General features: G+C 60.1%; 1 protein-coding gene across 1 annotated transcript in view; it reads right to left on the bottom strand.

Annotated features, from left to right (window-relative positions):
* BAHCC1 (BAH domain and coiled-coil containing 1) overlaps window positions 1-22,984 on the bottom strand; it is a 58,559-nt gene extending 35,575 nt beyond the window's left edge. The window contains exons 1-2 of the mRNA XM_059996345.2: window positions 22,840-22,984; window positions 18,631-19,031 (exon numbers count right to left, since the gene is read on the bottom strand). Coding sequence (XP_059852328.1) covers window positions 18,631-18,808 — 178 coding nt within the window. The 5' untranslated portion in view covers window positions 18,809-19,031; window positions 22,840-22,984. The remainder of the gene's footprint in view (window positions 1-18,630; window positions 19,032-22,839) is intronic.
* Window positions 22,985-24,143: the final 1,159 nt, after the last annotated feature.

Raw genomic sequence — 24,143 nt, 5'->3', positions numbered from 1 at the left:
CACTCCTGGAGTTTCCCCTGGCAGCCAGCCTCCGTAGCCTGCCCACCTGCACCCTCCGACACTGTATACCCTATCTGCCCAAGCCCAGTGGCCAAGGCCAGGATGATCAAGCCTCCTCAGGTTACCGTGGCGACCAGTGGATCGCATAGGAAGGATGTACACAGAGTACTCCGCGCAGAGCAGCACCCGGTGCCTGGTGGGTGGTCTGGGCTGCACTGCTCAGCCCCCACCCCAGCAGGGCCCCCGGCACCTTGTCTCCTCTACTCCATGGGCAGAGAGCCTAGCTTGGGACCATCCCAGGGGACAGGGAACTGGAACCTGGGGGCCCACCATCCCATTAGGCTGAGTGTAGGGGCCTGGCGGGGTTTGCAAGGGTTTTGGGGGCCCCAGAAGGCTGCAGGCCCGGCCCAAGGTGAGTCAGGGCAGCTGTTTCCCTGCCCGGGAGGCAGGGGGAATTTGTGAATTTGTGATGCCTCACCCAGCCTGGCTTGGCCCTGGGAGCTTCCCAGACACCGGGTGACTCAGCAGAGAGGCAGCACGGCCCTGAAGCGGGGGAGAGGGAGGGGCTGCCCCGCCGGGACCCTGGCAGCTCCCCTCCCCTTCCCTCCACTCCCGTGCGGGAATGGGACATGTGGACGAGAGAGGCCTCTCCTGGCCACGGGCCTCAGAGGAAGAGTCTGTGAGAACTGCCGGGCACCAAGGTGTGAACTGACCTCTGTGGTGGGTATCAGGCCAAAGGGAGACCGTGCGAGGACCCAGGGGCAGGGGGCGAAGGTGCCCGGGAGCCAGGGACTTCCCAGACCGCAAGGCTGGGACTTCCATGGGCCCCAGCCAGACCACAGGCATGTCCAGCCAGGGAAGGGGACTCTGGGCTGGGAAGGGAAGTGCTGGACTCCCAGGCTGGCGGGTAGAGCCTGCAGGAGATGGAGGGCGGCCCCTGCTGTGCTCCAGGGATCCTGGAGGCGGAGGGCCATGCCTGTGGGATGACTGAGGCCTCTTCCTGCCTCGCCCGGGCCCACCCCATGTCCCCCAGGCCTTCCCACCCCCGCACCCTCCCAGGGAAGTCCCTCCGCCCTGCCCTTCCCGGGGACAGTGGGAAGCAACTGAGTCCAGGAGTCGGTCTGGATAAAGGATTTCTCCAGGAGCTTGGCCTGAGAACCTTGAGTTCTCCCACACCACGGTGGGTGGGGGCAGTGGGCAGGCCCCAGGCTGGGTGGAAGAAGCGGCCTGGCGTCCCATAGGGCCCTTCCGGTTTGAGGATCCAGGAAAACCGAGGCTCAGAGGCGGCCCCCTCACAGGGTCTCCCACACCTGGGGGCCCTGCACGGGCAGCAGGCCACCTCTGCAGACCCACCACCCACACCCCCAAGGACCACCCACCTGGGGCAGGGGCAGGTAGGAAGCAGGCCTGAGGCCCAGAGGGGTGTCTGACCTGACTGGTCCCCTAAGCTGGAATTGGGGTGGGGGTGGGGGAGGCATGGGACTTCATGCCCTCCTCCCCCGGGAGACCGATCCTGGCCCTGGGTGGGGACTCTCAAGGGTGCCTGTTTTGACACCATCCCAGAAGGGGGTCCCACTGCATGGGAGATTTGTGGGGGGTGCTGCAGCTCAGCCGGCCCCAGTCCCGGCTCCACGGGGCAGGGGACAAACCAGTAACAGGCAGAGTTTCCTGCTGTGTGCCTACCTTGCCCCATGCCAGCCAGTCTCCCAACTTGGGGCACCCTCTTGGGGCCCTTCCTGAGTCCATAATGAAGGAATCTCTGTCCCAGAGTGTGGTAAGTGAGCAAATGGGACAGCGCTCCAGCCCTGCACTCTGGCCTCGGTTCTGGGCTCTCCAGGGCCCCCCTTTGCTCCGAGCCTTCTGGGCTGCCCCTGCCGCTCCACCTCTCCCAGCCTCGTGGGCAGCTTGCAGCCCCCTGTGTCCTGCCTCAGTCTGGGCCATTTATCTGGGGTGTCTTTTCCTTCCTTTTTCCTTTCATGTTGAAAACGGAAGAGGCTTGTCACATGAATATTATGTCTTTATATCTTCACTGTAAGACGTTCCAGTGATAGACACAGCAAGGAAGGAAACAGAGGTCACGGGAGACCCCACTGCCCTGGGGCAGAGCCACACACGTGTCCCAGGGACCACCTTCTGGGCACTCACCCACTCGCCCTGGTGGGAGACCTGTGCAGGTACCCAGGTGGCCTCTCCTCTGAAAACCCCAGCCCATGGCAGCAGGTCCTGCCAAGGGCTCTCATACTCTCTGACCAGCAGGCCAGCCCTGGGGGATGCACGCTGGGCAGGTGCAAAGACAGCTCCCTGATGGGGCCCCCAGCCTGGGCCCGCACGATGGGGCTCCATGAGCCTTGCTCGGAAGGGGTCCGTTTCTCCCCCGCCATCCTGGGCTAGAAGTTTGGAAGCAGACAAAGTCCTACAGGCTTTGCTGGGCGGGCACTGCCATGGTGGGTGTGGGGGAGGGGACTGCTGGTACCCAGAGTCCCCCCATCCCCCCCAGCTGGCCCCTGACCCTCAGACAGAGCGTGCGGGCTCCTGTGTCACTTCCACCTCCAAGGAGTTTGGCCATGGCACCGTGCCCAGCCAGCAGAGGCGTGGGCAGACCTGGCTGCCACCTCCCCAGCCCCCGCCCGCCGACCAGTAGCCAGGCCCAGACAGAGCCTGAGCAGAGGCGGCCTGGGCCCTGGCCAGGGCTGGAGCTGCACGGCCAAGTCTGGCTGGGAACTGGGCTGGAGGCTTCTTTCCTCTTGGCAAGGTCCTTGCCCACGGAGTGCTGTGGTTAGCAACCTGGGAGGGGACAGTGGGAGCCCCAAGCAGCAGGGAGGGCCAAAGGGGCTTTCAGCTCAGAGCCCCCGGGCTGGGAGCTCCGAGCCTGGCACCATCTGCACTAGCCCTTCTCTCGGCAAGGGCTTTATGAACCTTGTATCAATTCAGGTCTTCGCAATCCCAGGTGGCGGTCCCACCACGGGGCTGACAAAGGAATGGGCATCATCAGTGCTGGCCCCACGGCCCCAAGTGCACGGGCTGGGGTTTGGATGAGGCTTGTCCACTCCAAGGCTGCCCTGGCCCCTCCAGTGAGCATGGTCACGGTGGTCAGTGCCCTGCATCCTCTGCAGGCTCTCATCACAGCGATCTGGCCAAGGTTAGCATCGTCTTGGGACAGGGACCCGAATGCGGTGTGAGGTGTCAGGCTGTGTGAGGCAGGCCGTTCTGTACTACGCACCAGCCCCCAGCTGGCCATCCCCACTGCCCGGCTGGCCGAATCCAGGGTTTGCGGCCCCAGACACAGGGCTCCAGCCCCAACTCCAGCGCTGCCTCAGCTCTGCCTAGGACACCATGGAGGCCTGGCCCGGGTGCCGGGCTGGCTGAGAAAACCACTCCGGAAGCCAGAATGCCCAGGAGGGCTGGTCGACACCCCCCACCCACTGCCATGGCCCAGTTCCTCAGGCCAGGCCCCACCCCCAGAGGCCCAACCTTTCCCACGCTCCAAGGCCCAGACAACCTGGACCGGGAGACAGGCCGTACCTGGACCCTGGCTGTGTGGCTACTTCCCTCCCAGCTGCCCCAGCTGGACGGAGCTGGGCGGGAATGCCCTGACCACTAAGCCCAGCCTTTGCTCACAGGGCCTCTATGTGCTGGCCGTGGTAGAGGTGACCGCACATGCCCAGGCAAAACCAGGGGAGGGGCCTTCCTCTGTCAACCTGTGCCAGGCCCACCTGCTGCAGCCGAGACAGTCAACAGATGCTGGGCGGGCCCGAGGGGTGCTGAGGGCATTCCTGGAGCCCACGTGCTACCCCGGGGAGCCTCCAGTCCAGGGAGGGGCTGACCGGCAGCAAAGCCCCAGAGCGCGAGGGGCTGGCACACCAGAGGCCAGGTCCGGAGCCCTGGACAGCCAGGTGCGCACCGCGCCTGCTCACCCCCTCTCCCTCCAGCCTCCACCTTCATGCCAGGCTGACAGAGGGACAGAGAAGGGCCTCGGAGAGCTGGGGAGAGCGAGCGGGAGCGCAGAGCTACAGCAGAACGAGCATTTGTTTTGACTTAAGTGAGCTACCTTTTCTGGAAACGGTGAAACGGGTTGTAAAAAACAAAAAGGGCCTCGTTGCGACGGCTGGCGGCCGCTGCGGAGAAGCAAGCCCCTTCCCAGGCTCTCCTGATGCTTCTGGAGGCCCAGCTGACAGGCTGCTGGCACCGGGCTCCCCAGCTCTGCGTCTGGCGGCTGCACCCTCCGCCCGAAACAGCTCCCGCCCTCCTGCTCACACCTGCTCAGGCTCCCCACGGCCTCCAGCCCCCTGCAGAGCCTGCCTGGGCGTGGGGACACCCAGCTCCCCTGAGGCCATCCCTGGGTCTCCCTCAGGACACCAGGGGCGGCCTGCCTAGGAGGCCAAAGTGCCCCTCCAGTGCTGGGCCAGGCTCCAGAGGGAGCGGACTGGAGAAGAGGAGGCAGGAAGGATAACAGCCCACTGTGTGGACCCGGCCCACATTCCTCTCATTCCAGGAGAAGGAAGGGGAGGGAGGATGTCCACCCTGGGTGTCCGCGTGGACGGGGGTGGAGAAGCTTCAGTCCAGCCTGCTCGAAGGCAGGTGGGTGTCCATCTGTCTGACCACCCAGGAGCAGAATGGGGGGAGGGGGACAGGGATGGGGATACCAGGCCCTGGTGGGAGGGGCCGCTTTGGACTGCCCCACAGGAAACCCGAAGTGGCCACAGCAGGGGCCACAGAGGCTGCACCACACCACCAGCCACCAGACCCACTCTAGGTGTACACGAGTTTGCAAGCTCAATTCCTGATGCCACCAGGGACACTCCCTGCTGGGCTGGAACCCACCAGTGGCCCAGGCATGAGATAATGTGTGTGCCTGGGTGTGTGTCTGTGTACAGGGGCACAGAGGCAGCGATGGGACTATGTGTGGGCACTCAGGGTGTGTCTGGGTGTGTGTGCATGGCTGAGTGTGCATGTGGGCAATGGCCGTGCACACAGGCACAGATGTGCATGCAGGTCTGGGGCAGAGGCTCCGAGGGTGCACTCGACGTGGGTGTGCACACCTGGCTCCAAGTGTGCGCAAGGTGGTGACTTGTTCTTGTGTGAGGGAGTCACACACGGGTTGGGCCGGCCCTGAGGGATGCTGCTTCCCAGGGTCACACTGCCACCAAACCGGTCTCCTTCCTGGCCCAGACTCTGAAAAAGCCTCCTGGCCTTTAATTCTGCCTGATGCCTGTGGTGGCAGGCGAGAAACAACAGGACACCCCCCTCCTTCTCCACCCTGGGGGGCACATCCAGCTTACTCACGGTGGAAGGGGAACTCTAGTCTCAAGCCTGTACCGAGCGGCAGCACCAAGACCCCCGACCCCCTCCTGTCTGGGAGTCGGCCCCCTCCCCAGCCCAGCTGCTCAGCCCCCAGCCACCCGGACCTGAAAGCGGGTCCAGCGGTTGTGTGGATTCTGGGGGCAGTTGGCAGGTCACGTGGCTGGGGCCATCTCCCCACAGACAGCCTGATTCCTCTGTGGTGGAGAAGCAGCTCAGAAGCCCCCTCCGATCTGGGACCCGCTCCGGGCAGGCCCAGCCTCACCAGGCAGGCTCTCCAGGACACAGAAATTATCGGGATCTGCGGCAGTCCCCTCCAGCCACAAACCGGTGGCCTCCAGATGTCGGCCTGTCTGACCCCCCTCACTCACTTGGTCTCACCGGACACGGAGCCTGCCCTGCTTCAAGCCACCCCCTGCTGCCACAGTCCCAGAATCCCTGAGGATGCCACCCAATGACCCCAGCTGCCATCCACAGCCCCGAGAAGACAGGGGGACAAGAAGAGGAGGCCGAGACAGGCACGGGGAGGAAGGAAGGACAGAAGAGAAGGAGGAGGCTGGAGGCAGAGAGAGACAGCTGCAGCCGTGGGAGAGGGGGTGCTGGTGGGGGAGGGGCGTGGGGGCGGCAGCAGTGGGGGCAGAACGCGAGCCTCCGCCAGCCCGGCCGTGGGACTCAGGGGCAGCCCCGGTGAGGGGTGCCCGCCCAGAAACATGAGTGCGTCACAGGGGAAGCCCCTCTCTGCTGGTCCAGGAGAACCTTCTAGAAGACCCGGCTGGCCCAAAGGCTGTGTCTCACAGGCCATAATAGGAAAACTCTGTGGTTGCTGAGCCACCAGGCCCACAAATATAGAGGCAACGATGACAGGGGACGGGCCCAACCACCAACAGCCCAGAACTAATAAAAGAAAAGGAAAACCGGATATAAGTCTGGTTCTTATTAAAAGGGTAAATTTAGCCTTTTGGCTAGGCGGGGAGCGCGGGGTGGCCAACACTCCCCACCAGGGCCGCCTCGGACTCTGGCCGAGAGTGACTCAGAGGGCTGCCCCCCACCCCCTCCTATTCTTCACACCTTCTGGGGTCTCCGCCTCCCTTCCCTCTCACACCCTCCCTGGCGAATGACCAGCACTCCCCCTCCAGGACGCCCCTGAAGGCCAGCAAACAGGCGGGGGGCGGGGGGGCGCGGGGAGGTGACCAGGGCTGGTCGGCGCCACCCCCTCCAAACCCCGCCAGCTGGAGGAGCGTCTCCAGCCAAGGCAAGGCTTCCCTTCACACCATCCTGAACTAAGCCAGCTGCAGGGAGACAAACGCCCTAGTGGTTGCAGTCCAGTGTAGACGGCAGGGTGCACACTCACGCCCTAGCCCCACCGGTCCCCTCAGAGGGAGAGCCCATCTGGACAGGGTCGGAGGGGCCCACCCCGCTCTCCTGCATCCCATTCCCTGGACCCAGGCACCCAGCACCTCGAGCTGGCCTGAACACGCCTCTTTCTCAGCTGTGGGCAGGCAGGGGAAGAGGGCACCCAACACTCCCAGTTCATTCCCAGCAGATGGGGGGGTACCCTGTGCTTCTCCCGGCAGAGCCTTCCAGGGAGCCCACATTCTGGAATTTCTGACAGGCCACCCTCTGCACCCCATCCCTGCCTTCTGAGGCTCTCAGCAGACCTGCCCTCCCAACCCGACTCTAATGTCTGTGACCAGAAGCAGGGAAAGGCCTGGCACCGCGGCTGCCCACGGCTCCTGGTGGGAGGAGCATTTGGGGGGCAGCCCGCTGGGGAGCAGGGATCCCCCACAGTGTGCTCCTGGGGGCAGCGCTACACCCCCATAAGAAGGGAGATGGGGTGGGGGCAGGACGCACCCAGGGCTCTGTATCCTTGTAGTTTCTTCTAACAGCGCCGCTTTGACAAACCACCCCACTTCCTTCGAAGAACGGAGAAAAAGTATTTTAATTTCTAAAGACGGTGAGTATAAGTAGGGAGAAAACCTCAATTCTCTGACGTAAAACTCCGGTGTTTCTGGGAACTCTTGAAGTGAACAGGGCAAGGAGAGCTGTTTCTGGGGTGAAGTGCACCCCACTGGTCTGGGGGTCCCAAATGGGGATGGAGTGCCAGCCAGCCCAGGGGAGCCAGCGGGGAACCAGCCTCGGGGCGGCCCAGCAAGAGCTCCCAACGGAGGGAAGACCCCTGCCCCGTGCAGCTCACCCACAGCCTGGGGCACCCAGCCCTGTGCTCCCCCAGCCCCACCCCATGCCAGGGGCGGGGGGCTCAGGCAGAGAACCAGCCTTGGACCTCCAGCCCAGAAGCCTGTGCTCCTGGGTGGCTCCCGATGTGACCACAGAGCAAGCACGTGGCCTTGCTGAGCCTCCACCTGGACCCCACCTGCCTCAGGACCAGGGGGCAGCAGGGGACTCAGCCCTGAGCTTGAGGACTGACCCCTCGCCCGATTCACATGCTGGGCTCCGACCAAGTGTCGTGTGTGGAAAAGGCTCTGCTGCCAGACCAGGGGAGGGGGCTCTGGGCTGGGCTGCCCGGGTGGAATGAGGTCTCCAAAGGGTGCCCCCCACACAGTCTAGAGACCTCAAGATGCACCATGCCCTCCGGCCACCTGGTCCAGCGGCCCTCGGGAGCCAGGGCCTGGTGGGGCTGCCCTGAACCTCCATTGGCTCCAGGCAGTCCAGGAGGAGTGCCCAGGTAAGCCCGGGGCACTTGCTGACCTCACTAGGGCAGGCAGCTGGCGTGGGAACATCGGAAGAAAGTGCTGTCCAGACCGGACAGCACAAACGTCCTTGTCACCCAAGCCACAGACTGGGCCCTGAGCCCCGTCCAGAGAATGGAGTTCTAACCCAGCTCACTCGTTACACAAACAGTTACTGAGTGGCTGCAGCGTGCAGGGTCACTCACCCTCACCCTGGAATCCCAGGAAGTCGCGGGCTGCCCGGGCACCCTGGCTTCCAACAATGGCCCTCGGACCTCTTGGTGACCCACAACCTTGCGCAGCTGCTTGGGGCCGTCTCGCTGGCCTGTGTCTTGGAGCAGATGTTTGACAGGTGGAAAGATGGCGCTGCTCGTGTGCACCTTCCCAACTTTTCTTGATTTTATCTGTATTCACACTCGTTAAGGGCTTTTTAAGAGTTTGCCTAAAGATGCATTGCGATTTAATTTAGATTTAATTTTAATATTAATTTAAAACAAATTGAAAGCTTATTTTTAGGAGACCCAAAGGGATGCAAAATGTCTCAAAAAGGGGACTGGCTTCAGGCAAACTGCCCTCAGGTGACCTGCTGGCCAGGCCTGTGGGAGGCCAGCTGGACAGGGCAGCTGCCTCACCAGGCAAACAGGCAAGTCCTGGGGGGCCACAGGTCCGGCTCCTTCCCCGGCATCTTGTGTAGGGTGAGAAAGGCTGTGCACACAGGCCAGGCACAGAGGGACCTGCTGGCACCCTTCTGCACGGTGCTGCTGAGGCCAGGAGGCGGGCGGGAGCCCCGGTCCTGCCCTCCCCACGTCCATGTCCAATACTGGGTCCTGAATCCCCACCTGCCGGCCGCCAGGACCCTATAGGGAGTGATGGGAAGAGGCATCAAGGGCCCGTGCCCCACTGAGTACAAAGTGCAGGCGTGTGAGCGCTGCCTGGGGGAGAGAAGCGACCAGGATCTGGAGACTCAGGGCTTGTGGGGAAGAGCCGCCACGAGATGTGCAGGCAGGGGTGTGCCACTAACTGGCACCAGCCCCGGGCAGCCACGCACCCCTCCCAGACCGGGCACTGGGGCCCAAACCAGGAGCGGCTCCGAAGCCTCCTGGTGTGTAAATGCTGGAAAGCAGAGTGGTGCGGCGAGCGGGCCCCACCTGGCAACACAATGCTCCAGTGCCTGCAGCCCCTCGCTGCCATGCCTGACTGCCCGGGACGGAGATGGAGCAGACGGCGAGGGGCCACAGCCCTGCTCCCTCATCTCTCCTGTGCCCTCATTTCCCTTTTGTTGGTTGTCCACCCCCCCCAGCCCCTGCCTATGCAGCCACCCACACAGCCACCACAGAAGGGAGAGGAGGGGAGCGGGCAGCTCTCCCCCAGCGTCTGTCCCCCCTCGCCCACCAGGCCCTAAGGCCCAGGTGAAGCCGCTGGCTTCTGTCCTCCAATCTATCGTAGGTGCCCCACCACACATGTTGACGGTTAGGGAGTCACCTGCAGGGGCCAGTCAGGGGACAGGCAGAAAGTGGTCCCACCGGGTGCCCAGCTCCTGCACCACCAGGTCCCTCCCTTACTGCAGGGGGAGGGGGTAGCGGTGTCTCCGCAGGGACAGTCCCATCCTGAGCCTTGTTCTATCTCCACTGGTCCCCCTCTCCACTGCACCACCTCACACGTGCGCCCAGAGGCCAGCCCGCATGCCACAAGGATGACGCTGGGCTGCACTGCCCAGTGGACCTCTCACTGCCACCCCCTCACCCCGTCACTGGGTGTGACACTAAGAAGGAGGGGATTGTCCTCTCTGCCAATCTTTTTAGCTCTGACACCTCTTTTAAATGGAGTGCACACAGTCTGGGAGCCTCTGCGGACGAAAGAAGATGCTTCTGGAAGGTAAGGAGATGCTGACCTGGCCCCTGGGAGGTGGCCACACAGGCTGGAGATACTGCCCACGTGAATGTCCCCATGTATGTGTGGTCGGGTGTCGGGCGGGCATCTTGGTTTTTAGTGAAGAGACCAGGGCCAATTCAGAATCCGGTGTCTCCTGCCCTTCTCTTCCTCGTGAGGTTCTCCCAGAGGGTTATCGTCTCGATTTTCCAGTGTGGGGTCAAAATTGCAGGAGAAAAAAAACGAACAGGGCTCTTTTCATGTCCACAGGCACGTGTGTGCCTTACCCAAGTGTGGACAGGCACGCACACCCCGTCTCGGCCCCAGCCATCCTGCACGGGAGGGAGGCCAGCAACGGCCAGGCCCAGCTCTGGGGGAACCAAGGGATGGAGGGCACAGACACCCAGACTCAGGACGCTGGGGTCCCACGGGGAAGATGGCCCCGCGTGGAGAAGGGCGGGGGTGCTGCAAGGCCTGGGGGGACAGACTGCCAAGGGCGGTCAGGGCCGGAGGTCACGGACCATGCGGGTGGAGCCTGGGCACTGGTGGCTGTAGGGGCTGCCCAGGTGGGGAGACTCCAGGAGGGACAGGGGAAGGGGAGCAGAGGAGGTACCTGGGGCAGCAAAGAGGGGAGTACAGGTGGCCAGAGCCTGTGGGTGGCTTGGCACATGTGCTGAGTGTTGGGAACCTTCGGGGACAGTGATATGACAAGGGTGGTAGGTGGGAGCTGACCTACGGTGTAGGGGGCTTGGGTAAGGGAGGCCCCAAGGGAAGGAGAAGCAGGGCTGAAGGCTCAGACAGGCTTGGGGCTGACCTGCAGGTAGAGGCAGAGCAGGGAAGCTGACCGGCACCTCCTGGAGGAATTGGACGTGGGGATAGCTTCATTCGAAGCAGAAGCCTGGGGCGGGTGCTGGGTAAGGACCAGCTCCAGTTCAGCAGAAGCCAGTGACACAGTGAAGAAGGGGGCTGAAGCGGGGGTGGGCAGCTCACCAGCACCAAGCTCTGCACATCAGGCCCTCAGTCTGCCACCGAGGGTCACTGGGGACCTGCAGGCTCCATCCCCGGCAGGTGGCCAGGAGCTGAAGGATGGAGCAGGTGGCGGGAACTGGAGACAGATCAGAAAGCACATTCCGACTGCGGGGCGGGCTGGCTCTCCCAGGGGCCAACCGGGATGTGACTCCTTGAAGGCCAGTTGTGAGTGTCCGTGAGCGAGTGTCTGCATGAGTGTGAGCAGGTGTGGGTGTAAGGACATGCCTGGGGGTGTGAGCACACGTGAGCAGGTGTGACGTGTGTCCATTCACTGTGGGCTCATGTGAGCTCAGCCAGTTAATGCCCTGGAGGGCCTGTGGGGACGTTGGGGTCTGCAGGGTAGGTCTGTGCCTCTGCCCCCAAAGGGGACACGGGCTGAGCCAGGCAGCAATGCCTGTGCTGAGACGGAGCCTGCCACAGGGTGCTGTGAGATGCTCGTGAGATGCTGGTGGACAGCGGCCTGGGAGCGCAGCCCCTTCCTTACACCCCCACCGCGTCCCCACCCTGGGTTCCGCCCCTTGGTTGTTCCCAAACTGCCTTCTTTTCACCCCCATCCAGCTGTGCTCCCAGCATGCCTGCCTTGATGGTGGGGGGCCCTGCCTGGTCTGGCTCTGTGATGATGGGGCCATGGTGCCCTCCCCAGAGTTGCCTTCAGAAGGAAGTCCCAGGGAAGAAAGGCTCTGGCTTCCCTGAAGGAGGAGCAAAGGGATCCAGCCAAGACTGCCTCTTCCCAAGAAGATGGCAGAGCGTGGTTTAGTTAGTAAACCGCCACTAAAATGTGGCTGATGGGTCTGTCTTACTTGGCGAGGGTCCCCAAGAAGACACCACCCCAGGCCACCCTTGGGGACCCCAGCCTACTGCTCAGAGGCCTCTCTCAGCAGCACACCTATCCTCTGCCCCTTCCCTGCATTTCTGGTAATTTCTAGAGGAAACCAAGTTCCTATACTTAGATGAAGCAGGGCTGCTTGAACTTTCCTTCCGGTTCCAGGCACACCGTGGGCCCCCCCTTCCCCAGCCTCAAAAGTCTTTGGATCTAAAAACACTGGACTCTTTGTTGGGGGCCCTGGGGGAGGGGAGAGGGGGCAGGGAACCCAACCCACCTGTTCATTCCCTCCTCCCCCTCCCCCACCCTAGGTCAGAAAGAAAAAAAAAGCTTCCTGGCTGATCCAATCTGGAACCTAATCGTCTGGACAGCTGCAGCAGCCCTCAGATGCCAGCCCGGCTGGCTCCCAGCTTGGGCACTGGATGCCTCTCCGCCAGGCCCGCAGCCTACTGCAAACCCACACCAATCCCATAAGCGGGGAGGGGGCAACCCCCACCCGGCGCCCCCCTACCTCCTCTAAGCCCACACCCAGTTCCCACCGACCGGTCCCCGTCCTCCAGTGGCAGCTGCTGGCAGGGCCACAGGAGGCAGTAATATTATATATTACAACAAACAGGGGCGGCCCACTGACAAATAGGCCTGCATGATCTAAATGGTATATTATCCCATAAAAACGTCATCGGGCAGGGCGTCAAAGCCGAGACGGAGCAGCAGTCTTGGAGTGCGGGCTGCAAAACCCGAACCTTCCTTGGCGTGGCCCGGGGCTTTGGGGACATGTTCTAGACAGTGCATGCTGGTTGTAATTTTGTTGTTTGCTTTTAATCTGGAGTCTTTGGTGGGAGAAAGGAGGTCCCAGAGGTTAATGGGGACTGGGGAACCCCGGGGAGCCATCCCCTGGCGGGCAAGGCAGGAGGAAGCCCTGCAGTGCAAGTTACCTACTGCCAAACAGACAGGGCACATGCTGCACCCCAAAGCCCTGAGGTCGGCCTCAGCTCGAGAGCTGTGGCGCAAGTCCCAGCAAAGACCTCCAACGAGGGCCTTTCCCAAGGGGTGCCCACCTCTCCAGGAGGCTGTCGGGAGCGGCAGGAGTGAGAACTTTCTCTGGATGGGTGATGATGGGCTAGGCCTTCCTTCCAGAGGGGCTAGGGCAGCACCCCCGTCCTGGGGGGATGGTTTCTGTTCATCAGAAGTCATCCAGGTGGATACTGGTCAATACGGCATTGATAGGGTTTACTGCCGCCTGTCAGTGGGAGGCTGGGGAGTGGGGCGCTGCCCCAAAGTCTGTGCAGGGTTTTCTCATGGGACTCTCTAGGCAGAGATGCCCTGATGCCACCCAGGTGGAGTCCCCACGTCCCTTCCAAGCTGACCCTTTGCCAGTGTGACCAGGGCCCCTCTGAGAAGGCCACGTGCAATGGGCTGGGATCAGGGCATATGGTGGGAATCCCCCTGGGACTCTGGCCACGCCAATCAAGGCAGCTGCCCTCTGCACAGGGTGCCCCTGGGGCAGAGGGGCAGCTCCCATCTTTTGGGGCCTATATTCAGATATTTATGGTAGGGAGGAAGCCAAGCAGGGCCCAGAGGCCTCTTTCAGGAGGAAGGGCAAGGGGTTACTGGAGGTGGCAACCAAGGCCCCCTTCCGCCCAGAAAGCACTCATTCCCAGTGGCACTGGCTGAACTCTATCTGAGCTTGGGAATTCCCAGCTCAGGGCCGGTCCCAGGCTCAGACCCTGGAGCTAGACCAGGAGCATTCTGGGAAGTGTAGTCCTTTGGGAGTTGGGAGGGCCTGCTGGGATTTCCAGGGGCGTCTCATCAAGAGCAAGCAAGAGGACAGAGCGAAGGAGGTTACCCTGACTGTAATCCCAAGGTGGAAGTTTGACATTCCTGGGAAATGGCCGAACTTAAGACATCTGCTCCCTGAAAAGATACCAGCCAACGCTGGATTCCAGCCTCAGATCATAGCCGCAGTGGTCTCTCTGAGCAAGCCATCTGGAGCTCTTATTTTGGTGGGAAGACCTGGGAACTCCCCAGAGGGAAAAAAACCCTGCCTGAAGTGCCCCGACTTCTATCCTCCTCTGGCAGCTGCCCCCAGACAGCAGGAGAGACAAGGGTGCTACCTGCCGGGCTCCTGGAGAGGCTGTAGCGCATCCCGCACACTCTCGCACATTATTTATGCTCACAGCCCCCGCTGATGACATATGTAAGTTGACAGCGAACATCCTATCAACTTGCTGGAGTGTATCTTGATTGTTAAAACACACTCTTAAAGGTATACGATCATTTATCAAATTAAAATAGCGGCGCCTTGCCTGTCCTCTTTTCTGCCTTCCCTGACCACTCCCCTGCAGCCTCCCTCCTCTGGCCTCCTGGGCATCCTGCCCTTGCACCCAGGCCCTGCTCCTCGGGTTGGTGGGGAGACACTGCCCTGCTTCCAGGGACCCAGACTCAGCACCCCATCCCCACCCTACCCCAGGCCAGGGCAAGCCCACTAATCGCCAAGAAGTGACAAACGCCAGAAGCCCCACCAATTAAATCTAAACTCAAGCAAAGCTCAGTGGCCAGTAAATTATTATTTTTATTAGCTTGAACCAAGTTCCCGTAAGAGAGAAAGTCAACTTGCTCCCATGAATGGCTCTTGTATAATTTATTTAACTCTGTGCTCTTTGCCAAAGCCTGGAATATTTTTAGCTCGTTCTGTTGTTGGATTTGGCTTTTTTATGTGTGTTTCTGAGGGGTATTTTTAGCTCCCTCCATGTTATTCTAACAGCCTCCTGTGCGTTTTGTCCTGTCTGTGCGGGCTGTTGAACCCAGTCTCACAGCAGACGAGGGAGATTTCTAAGAATACACGGGAGTGTTTGGGGGTGATGAGGGATGGCACAAGGCTGCTCCCTGCCTCGCTGGCTAATTTGCCTTAGTGCTCACATGACCTGGATATTCCTATAGGAATATCCTTGTAGGAAAAATCAGACATGGGGGCAGTACAAGCCCCACTGAGAAAAAACCCACATTCCAAAAATGGCTTCACTGGGGTGGGCGAGGCGGCCACAGCCTGGCCGATCCACGAGGCCACTGGATTCCTGGCTCCGCAGGGCAGCCTTGGCTTTGATGTCTGCTTCTGTCACTTAACAGAGCAGGATGGGTAGAGTCTTCGGAAAGTAACTCTTTTCACACCTACTTAATGTTGGTAACTGTTGCAGAAACACTCCACCGTGTCACTGAGTTAATGAGGTATTTACGAAAATGTATTTTTTTTCCTTTACAAAAAAATATCCCATGAGGAGGGAGGGGGACCCTTTGATGGGGTCTTTTTACACCCGGAAATTATCTTTTTTTCCTCTGCATTTTTCTTTTCTTTTTCTTTTCCTTTTTTTTTTTTTTTTTTGAGATTGGCAATCAGAAGCACTGTTAGCAGGAGAGAAGTTTGTGGTTCTCCCACCAGAAGGAACGTGCCGTCCTGTTTACTCCCAACAACCGCAGGCCCAGGGCACCTGGCTTCCAGGCCCGGCCATTTACACCCCAAAGAAGCCGGGAGAAGGGGCGGAGAGGAGAACCCACCCGCTGTCACATTGCTGAAACCAAGACTTGATCGGCTCCTCCGCCTTCCTCGGGTGGAGACCCGGTGATTCTCGAAGGTTCAGCCCTGAGGGGGACGTACAGAGAAGGATGGAGGGCAGGAGCTGACCGGCTAGAAGAGGGGGCGGGGACTGGGCTTCTCCCAGGCCGGGCTGCCTCCTACTAAACGCGCTCGGAGGAGAGGCGCGATCCCCAATCGCTCCAGGCAGTAGCGCTGATGAAAAATCTTGGGTTGGTGCGTTGTTGATTTTCCTTTTTTTTCCCCTAGATTTCACAGCTTTGCCTCCGGACCATCTGTATTAGAGACAAAATCTAACACTGCACTAAAAATAACGATTCCAAACATTCTAATTACACCTTTTGGTGACAAGGTTACTGGAACAGCACTTTACCATAAAACCCTTCAGCCCGATGGTAAAGCTATCGGCACTTTCAGTTTTAGAAAAACAATGGAAGGAGCCCTGGAGCCCAATATCCCATCGGGGTCCCTCAAGCTGACATTTTGAAAGCACTGGGTGGGGACGAGGAAGGGCAGCACTGGCGGAGGGCAGGAAGGGAGACCCTTGGCCAGGCCGTGTGTCTGTGCCAGGGACGAGCAATCCTCAGAAGCCAGGGACTCAATCTCCGGTGGCTGGATCTTACTCCCATGTTAGAGCCGGACAAATAGGAAGAAGCTCGGAGCAATTTTCCTTTCAGCAGGGTAGTCAGTGCAGGGAGGGGCGGGATGGGCTGCTGCAGCCGTGGCCTGTGGACCTGAGGCCATCCGCGAAAATGGGAAGAAAGTCTGCCAAACTGGCCATTTTGAAATCCATACAAGAGATGCAAAAAATATTTTAACTTAATTATACCTTTTTCTTTTTAAACTAGATCATATACAGATACAGACCAAAGCAAAGTAGTCTGGGGTATAATTCCTTTTAAAAAAAATTGATGTAGCTATATTTTAAAACCAATACAAGATACTGGCTTTCAGCAATTTCAAAAGGCTTTCAGCGGCAGATGTTTCTAGCTGGACGCCCTGTAGGCCAGCCTTCCCGTCACAAATGGGTTGAACATCTCCAAGCACAATAGGTCTCTTTGGTCCCCCGGGAGGTGCAAACAGCCTCCAGGAGCAGGGGACACGTGGCCCTCCAGCTCCCCCCCCCCAGGGTGCCCTGGGGACCTCCAGCGCCTCCTAGAGCACCCTGCATATGGGGGAGGTGGGTAGGGTCTGGGTCAAGGACACAGACCAAGCCAGCACCCATCCAATTTCTCCAAACCCTCCATGGCCTACGATCCAAGAACCACGTGGTCAAACTTGGAATGAACAAGACAATGGTTTGGGCCACCCAGACCACGTTCCCACCTGACTCGGTGGTGCCGGCATCTGGATATAAGAACAGAAAGGGGAAATGGCGGCTGACCAGGACCTGGGGAGGGCCGTGGGCTGTTGAATGGGGACGAGAGAGACAGCAGTGACCTGAACTGACGGGGAATCTGGTCTGGCCCTGCCCCACCCCATGGGGGGCACAGCCCCAGCCTGTCTGTGTACTACTGGGAGAGCCTTGGTGTCGGGGGCCCTTCTGGACCGGTTTCTGTACCCTCCAGGCTAGAGGGTATGGCATATGCGGGGTGTGTGTGTGTATGTGTGTGTGTGTGCAGCCAGAAGGGGCTAGGGAAACTGTAGCACTGTCCCTGCTGCCACCACAAGCCCCCAACCTCAACCCCCCAGTGTGGGCTGAGCTGGGCGGGCAGCATCTCTAATGTAGGGGCAGGAGAGACAACCACAGGAACAGCAAGGACAGATATTTAAAATCACCAATTGCCCAGGCAAGTACTTTTGCTTTTTTGAGTTATAAATCTATAAGAGAAAAAAGCAAGGGAGAGGAAGAAGGAAGAGCAAGGAAGAGAAAAAAAGCAGCCTTGCAGAAGGCTCGCACTGGAACAGGAAACGCGGGCGAAGGGCTGATTCCAGGAGAGTGCTGAGTCCAGCCCCTCTACTCCCAGCGTGCTCGAACTTTTCGTATCTCACGTTGTAAATGCTAAACGCCCATTAGTAATCAAGCAATTTCTTGTATTTTTTTTCTTTTTAGGTAATTTATGTTTTTCTTTCTGACTGCCCTCCCTTCTGACATTTTCCCTTTTAGCCTGACTCTGCCATCCGTTTTAATCCACACACTAATTGTAATCCCATTAAAGCAGATATAATTTTATTAGTATTCACAGTTCATCAAGCTAGCAATAACTGTTACTGCCAAATTAACAACAACAAAAAAAGCGGCAAACAACATTTCTGATGTTTAGAACAAACTGTAAACAAAAGCAAGCCAACCTTTCAGGGTGACCAGCGGGTCCCCACACGCGCAGCCCCTCCAGCTTCCTGCAAACTCAGCCGGCACTGGCCAGTAACCTCCAGGGTCTCAGGCGAGATCGCGGCCCCTTCGCCACCCTCTGCCCGGCCCTGCTTCTCTTCTGACCTGGCTCGACAGTAATATCAAAGCCACCCGAGACGGGGACGGGGACTGCTCTGGAGGCCTGGGTCAGCTCTGCCAAGGAACAGCTCTCTCCGGGAGAGAACTGGAGAAGACCCGAGTGCAGGGCGGCCCCAGCTCTCTCCTCCTGGAGCAAATTTGCTGCGAACTCGCCTGCACCGAAATCCGTCGGCGGCCCCCGCGCCGCCCCCAGCCGAGCCGGCGCCGGCGCTGCGCTCCCCCAGGGCGCAGGCCGCGGGGCTGGGCCGCGATCTGGCCACGCTTTGTCCGGCTTTAGCAGGATACCAGAGGCACTTGTTAAAGCAAATGCATCCCCTGCAAACCCATTCTCGCCCTGACACTTCAAGGCTTTATATAGAAACAGGATTTGCTCGTCTTACACCAGCAGTCCCTATTAACGCTCACCCCGCGCACACACCGCCCTAATCCGAGAGGCCGCGGCACCCCCCCCCCCCACCTTCACAACGGCCGTTTTGTTCCCGCAGAATGTGCCTCGTTGTCCCAGCCCCGGAATGTTTTAAGGATGTGAATGCAGAATGCAGAATGCAGAATGCAGAAATGAGGTTTCCGCGGAATTTAGTTCTTTTGCAGGAAGGGGTGGGGGAGGGTGGCAGGAGGGGAAAGGCTTTATTTTTAGCCGGCTCCGAGGCTGCCCCTCCGAGACACTGGGGGACCCTGGGGAAGGCCGTTCTAAACCGCGATGATCCGGCTCGGGGCGCCCATAGGATGCGCGGGCCGCCACCGGTGCCGGTGCAGGGAAATGAAACCGAAGGCTTCTCCGCAAATGCTCCAAGGAGAGGAGGGGCAGGCTCCCGTACGACCCTCGACCGTGCCCACCTCGCGGCAGGGCCTCCTCTCCCGCGCCCACCCGGCCGGCACTGACCTGTGTGCGAAGCCATGGGCAGCGGCGACGGGAAGTACTTTCCGGGCTGGAAGTGCGCCGGGGGCTGCGCAGCGGGCCCGGCCGGGGCGAGGCGCGCGGCAGCGGCGGCGCTGCGGTGGCCCAGGCTCCCGCGGTCCGACAGCAGATGCGGCGGCGGTGCGAAGTCGCGGCCATCCATGCCGGGCCCCGGCCCCGGCCCCGGCCCGCCGCCGCCTCCCGGGAGCAGCGCGGCCGGGGCCCGGGGGCGGCTCGGCGCGCGGACGGCGCGCGGGAGGCGCGGAGGAGGCGGCGTCCGGGGTCACTGGCGGCGGCGGCGGCGGGGCCGGTCAGCACGCCGGCGGACTGGTCTCCTCGGCGGGCGGCCGCGTGCCGAGCCGGCGGCCGCCGTGCGGGTCCATAGTCTGCGGAGGCAAGCAGAGGAGACTTGGTGACTCTGGGGCTCGGCTCGCCCGGGGGTCTCCGCCCCGCCCGCCCCCCACCCCGTCGGCCCGAGCCTCGCGGCCAGGCCCGGCGGCCGGGTCCGGAGAGCTCCGCGCGTCTCCCCGCTGCACGCGCGCGCGCTGGCCACCCGGGCCGCCCCGATCCCCGCGCGCACACGCACCGTCCCGGCCACGCTCCGCCCGGAGGAGCCTGAGGGAACCCGGCCGTACAGCTCGACGCTTCCCCTTCGCGGATCCCTGCGACGAGGGCGCCTCGGCGAAAGGCTGCTGGCTCCTCTGGGTGATAAAAACCCAAATCTGCGAAGCCATCACGCACGCACACACACACACACACACACACACTCACACGCACACCCTCTCCCCTCCCCCGCTGCCCAAAGGTGTCTCTGAGGGAAGGCCTGGGGTCGACGCTAGCTTTTTTCCTCTCCCCCCATTCCGAGGTTCAGCTTTTACTGCATTCTGCTTAACCGAATGACCATGCTAATTAAGCGAGTAATTTTATTGATTGTAACTCAAGAGTTTTTTTTTTTTTTAATAACCTTCATTTTCTCCCCTCTCCCATCCCCCTCATGCGTCTTTCGGCCCATTCTTTTGAACCCGCCGCGCCCCCCCAACATCCCTAACGGGACCAGGCCCCCACTCCGCATTGCCGAGCCAGGACCCCGGGCCAGCTCCCCGGAGCCCCAGGGGTCTACGTCCGCCGGCGGCGTCACCTGGGCCGCCACGCCGCAGTGCCCGGTCGGCCGTCCCGGAGCCGGGAGCTTCCTGGAGAGCCTGGAACAATCACCCCGCCCCCCAGTCAAATTCGCCCAGGATCTTCCTCTGAGGATTGGAGGTTTGGACAGGGGCGATTTGAGAGTCAGAAATTGTTTTCTCTCAACGCCCCAAATCGGCCACATTATTTCTCCCTTCAGCGCCTGCCCCGGGTCGCCGAGCCGAGGCCTGTCTCTGCACGGCCGGGGGACGTGGGGTTTGCGACGCTGGGCTGGGCCCTGGGGAGGCGGACAAGTGCCTGGGCCCAGCGCAACCTTCACCGCTGCCCTGGTCCCAGCAGACCCCCGGCCTCCGTCGTCCACCTCCACCTCCTGGCTGGGCACTTAATGCCCCCCACCTCCCTTCTCTTTCACCCCCACCCAACGCCGAGAGTCCACTCGGAAGCGAAATTGGGGGTAATTTCAGACGCTGAGCGCGGAACGGCGGAGCATACACATAGACTGAACGGCTGTGCGCCCGCGTGGAGGACCGCTTTCATTCGACACATTTCTCCTCATTTCCTAAATCTGCATTGTTTTAATGTTTGATATCACCTTAACAACAGGGAGATGGGTAGGCTTAATATTCTTCACTGTGAACTTTGCAGAAAGTCTTCTGATTTTTTTTTAGCCGTCCCATCGTGACAATAAAGCGATTAAGATGTTTTCCATTTTGTGAATACCATTTTAAATTGCTATGTTTAATGTTACAGGTTCTACACGTCTTATTTGCAGACTATTTTGTGTTTGATTTAATCTACAACCGAAAACATAATGTATTAAGTGAATACATATTTGCTCAGCTGATAAGCTTTTTAATATTTATTCGGAGAGCTTTTGCATTGTAAATAAACGGAACCTACACAAAGAGTTCTCTTTGTCTCTCAACTTTATACAAAGGGGTTTGGGGCTTCCTCCCTCTGGGGATCGTCAGCTCTCTACCCCGGTCTAACAAATAACTCGGCTCGCCGCCGCTCCGGCCTGCAGAGCAAGCGCCCGGCCACCAGGGCCGGGGGAGCGCCGGGCGAGGGGGCTGCCCGCGCCGGGGTCAGGGGAGGGAGGGGCTGCCCGCGCCGGGCTAGGGGCCGGGGGGCACGGGGAGGGACAAAGGGAAAGGAGGGGAGGGAGGTCGGGAACCTGCGGCTTCAAAGGCGCGGAGGGCCCGGGGCTGCGCGCGCGGGGGGTGGGGGGCTTCCCGGCGGCCTCCGGGGAGCCGTGTATGCTATGCTTTTGTTTTGTGGGATTTCTTTTTACCGATAAGAAATTCCAAAATTGTCGAGAAAGAAAGAGTTGCTCTCGATTCTCGGGACGCGGGCTTGGTTACCAGCAGCAATTTTAATCTTCACCTTCAGCGGGTGGATCGCGGGCTGGATTGATCCTTCCCCACTAGCCCGCTAGACTTTTTACGCGGAAGGAGGTGGGTTATTGTCGCTCGTCTGTGCCGCAGAGATTCTTACCAGGTCGGAGGGAGCTTTTCTTTGTGTTCTTTGCTCGCGGGGAGAGGCCGCGCTGCGCCTCACCGCCCGCCAGAGAGCGGCTCCTGGGTGCCTGCGGAACACGAGCCAGGCAGGGAGCGGGGCGGCGACGCACGGCCGCCCCGGCCTGGGCCCGGCGCCCCGAGCCCGGAGCTCAGGCGCCGCCATTCGCGAGTCCTAGGGCTCCGAGCCCCCTCCCCCCAGCTCCAGGAGAGGCCGCAGAAAAGGACAGCTCCAGCCTCGGATCGGGCCGGACTCAGAGAGGAAACGGAGCGAAAACGGTGGCGGGCACGGGGCCCCATGCCGGCTGGAAAATCGCTGACAAGGGTATTTTGGAAACAGCCGAACCTCGGAAAGCCGGGCTCTTCCCCAGGACCCCGCGGCGCGGTCCCTGGAGCCGCCCGTTCCTCTGCGCGTGGCTCAAGCGCTCCAGGATGTGGGGCTCCTTCGGGTTTCCTTCGGTTTTAACTTATACACGGAAAAACCTGCCCTTGCTTCGGCCTCCCGCATCCCCCGGCGCCGTCTCCGAGTGCGCTGGCGTTGTGGGACCTGCAGGCTGGGCTGGGGCCCGGCGCGCGCGGGGCGCGGGCTGCTCGGGCGCCGCCACAGAACCCGCTCCCTGCGAAACGGTCGCGCCCGACACCATCCCCCCCGCACGCCGGGAGAGGACCGAGGCCCTGGGCCGCGCCGGACCCCCGCACCCCAGGGCGCACCCGCCCGCAGACCCCGCCTCACGGGCGGTGGCCTGAGCCCCGCACACCGCCCGGAATGCGCGCGGGGAGAAAGCCCCGCTGCGCTAGCCTCGCTTGGCCACCTACCTCCTCCACCCTCACCCCCCCCGGAAAAAATTTTCTGAAATGCCCTAAAATGAATTAGGCTCTGGGAAACGAACCCCCCAAAACCTCGCGGTTACCCCTTTCCGCCCAGTCCCTCGCCCCGCACACGGCCGGCGGCCGGCAAGCCCCTCTGTTAGGCGGCTCGGGCCGCCTCGGCCAGCGCGAGCCAGCCGGTTCCCGGCGCCGCGGAGCGACCGGGCGGGGCTGACCCGAGGCTGCTCGGGGGAGGGGAGCAGGGTGTGTGGGGGCCGAACAACTGGGGTTCGTTCGTGGTGCCGCCAGAGCCGGGAGCGCGTTGGGTGCGTCGGGGACCTCGCCGACTGTCCACCCGGAGCCGCCCGCGCGGCTTGCGCCAGACGCAGCCTGGCGGTCCCTGTCCTGTCGCGATCATTTATTTTTAATGCTGGGTGTCGATCGAGACAACAAGCGCTCAGAGCAAAGCAAGGACGCATTACGGGGGGAATTTTAAAGCGATCGATAAGATTTTTCAAAGGGAGAAAAAATCGCTCTTATATATAGTCCATCTTTAAAAAAAAAAAGCCTGCTCGACATTATAACGGATTTTTTAAAAGGGAAGATATATACTTCTTAACATCGCAACCCTGAATTTATCCTACTAAAAAAATTGTAAACCCCAAAGCCAAAATAAAAAATAAAATAATAAAAATACAAAAACAAAAAAATGAAAGCAATTTCAGTTACTTACTGGAGGCTGTTTCCTGGATACAATTGAATGCAATACAATTAAACCAGTAAATGTGACTTTGTTTTGTATTCCTATTGGTATTTTCAATGTGCTGACTGTTGCACTGTAAATGCACCGCTTCCACAACAACGACTCTAGCGAGCCCATCCAGAGCGGCTCTCAAACCTGCAGCCCGGCGCGGCGAGCCACGGGCCCTGCATACTAATAAGCTCGTGCCACTCAGCCCCGAGCAGCCTGCGCGCTGATTGGTCGCGCGGCCCTCCTCTGCCGGGAGCTCATGCCACTCATTCAGCGTAAACAGGCCTCCCAATAGGCTGGCGCTGGGCCAGGGAGCTGCCAATCAGGGAGCAGCAGGGCTACTACTGAGCCCGATGGCGCCTAATTCAAGCCCGGCGACTGCGCAGCTCCTTTGCGCAGATCGTTGCTGCTGAATGGGAATGTGTTGGCGCAGGGCGGGAGAGGGAGCAGGGGTGAGTGGGAGCCCGTGTCCACGCCGAGGGGAAGGCTTTTGCTTTTTTTTTTTTTTTTTAAATTTAACCCAGCAGGTATAAAGTTTGGCGTCTGGAGCACAGAGGCCAGGAGAAGAAACAGCAACACGCGTTGAAGCAGATGCTCTTTAAAATACCTGGGATCTGTCTGGCAGGTGGCTGAACCCGGCACAGGTAGGCCCGAGTCCCAAGCATGGAGGCCTCCCCGGGTTGCCCGGCCCTTCCACCACTCCGAGGCCTCCGCCTGCTCTGACCGAGCTCAGGAATGTCCCATGCCCACAACCTGGGTATCACGGGCTCTAGAGTCGCCTGCCTGGTCTTCTCCTCCCCCTGCCCCAGGAATCAGACCCTGGGGAGAAGGTCCTGTATCTCTGGCCACCTATCTGCGGAACCTCAGTTTTTCTCTCTCTTGGCTACATTTTGCAACGCAGACCGATCAAAATGAAAATCGGGGGTTTATGGCCATAACAAAGATTTCCCCTTCTTCATCTGCAACTAGATTTTTAAAATATGTTCACCTTGATACCCACGGTGTGGAAACCATGCATGGTATTTTTCAATGTTGCTTTCCTGCATATCTGCTAAATTCTATGTTGCTTTCCTGCATATCTGCTAAATTCTCGCCTCAATTAAAAGAGCCACTGAACGAATATCTTCATCGTAATCAGATGCAAACTACTTTTAAAGATATTCTCCAAATATTTCTGTTAGATTTGGTTTCCCAACAATATGCTATTTATTCTCTGGAGTCAAGGCGATGCCTTAGTGGCGATGGCTACATTATTTTTACTTCTCTTTCTCCACGTGAAGCTCTGC

The sequence above is a fragment of the Delphinus delphis genome, chromosome 19 (genome assembly GCF_949987515.2).
Source record: "Delphinus delphis chromosome 19, mDelDel1.2, whole genome shotgun sequence".
Taxonomy (NCBI): domain Eukaryota; kingdom Metazoa; phylum Chordata; class Mammalia; order Artiodactyla; family Delphinidae; genus Delphinus; species Delphinus delphis.
Note: the sequence above shows the minus strand (reverse complement) of the source record. Positions and strands in the feature narration are given on the sequence as shown.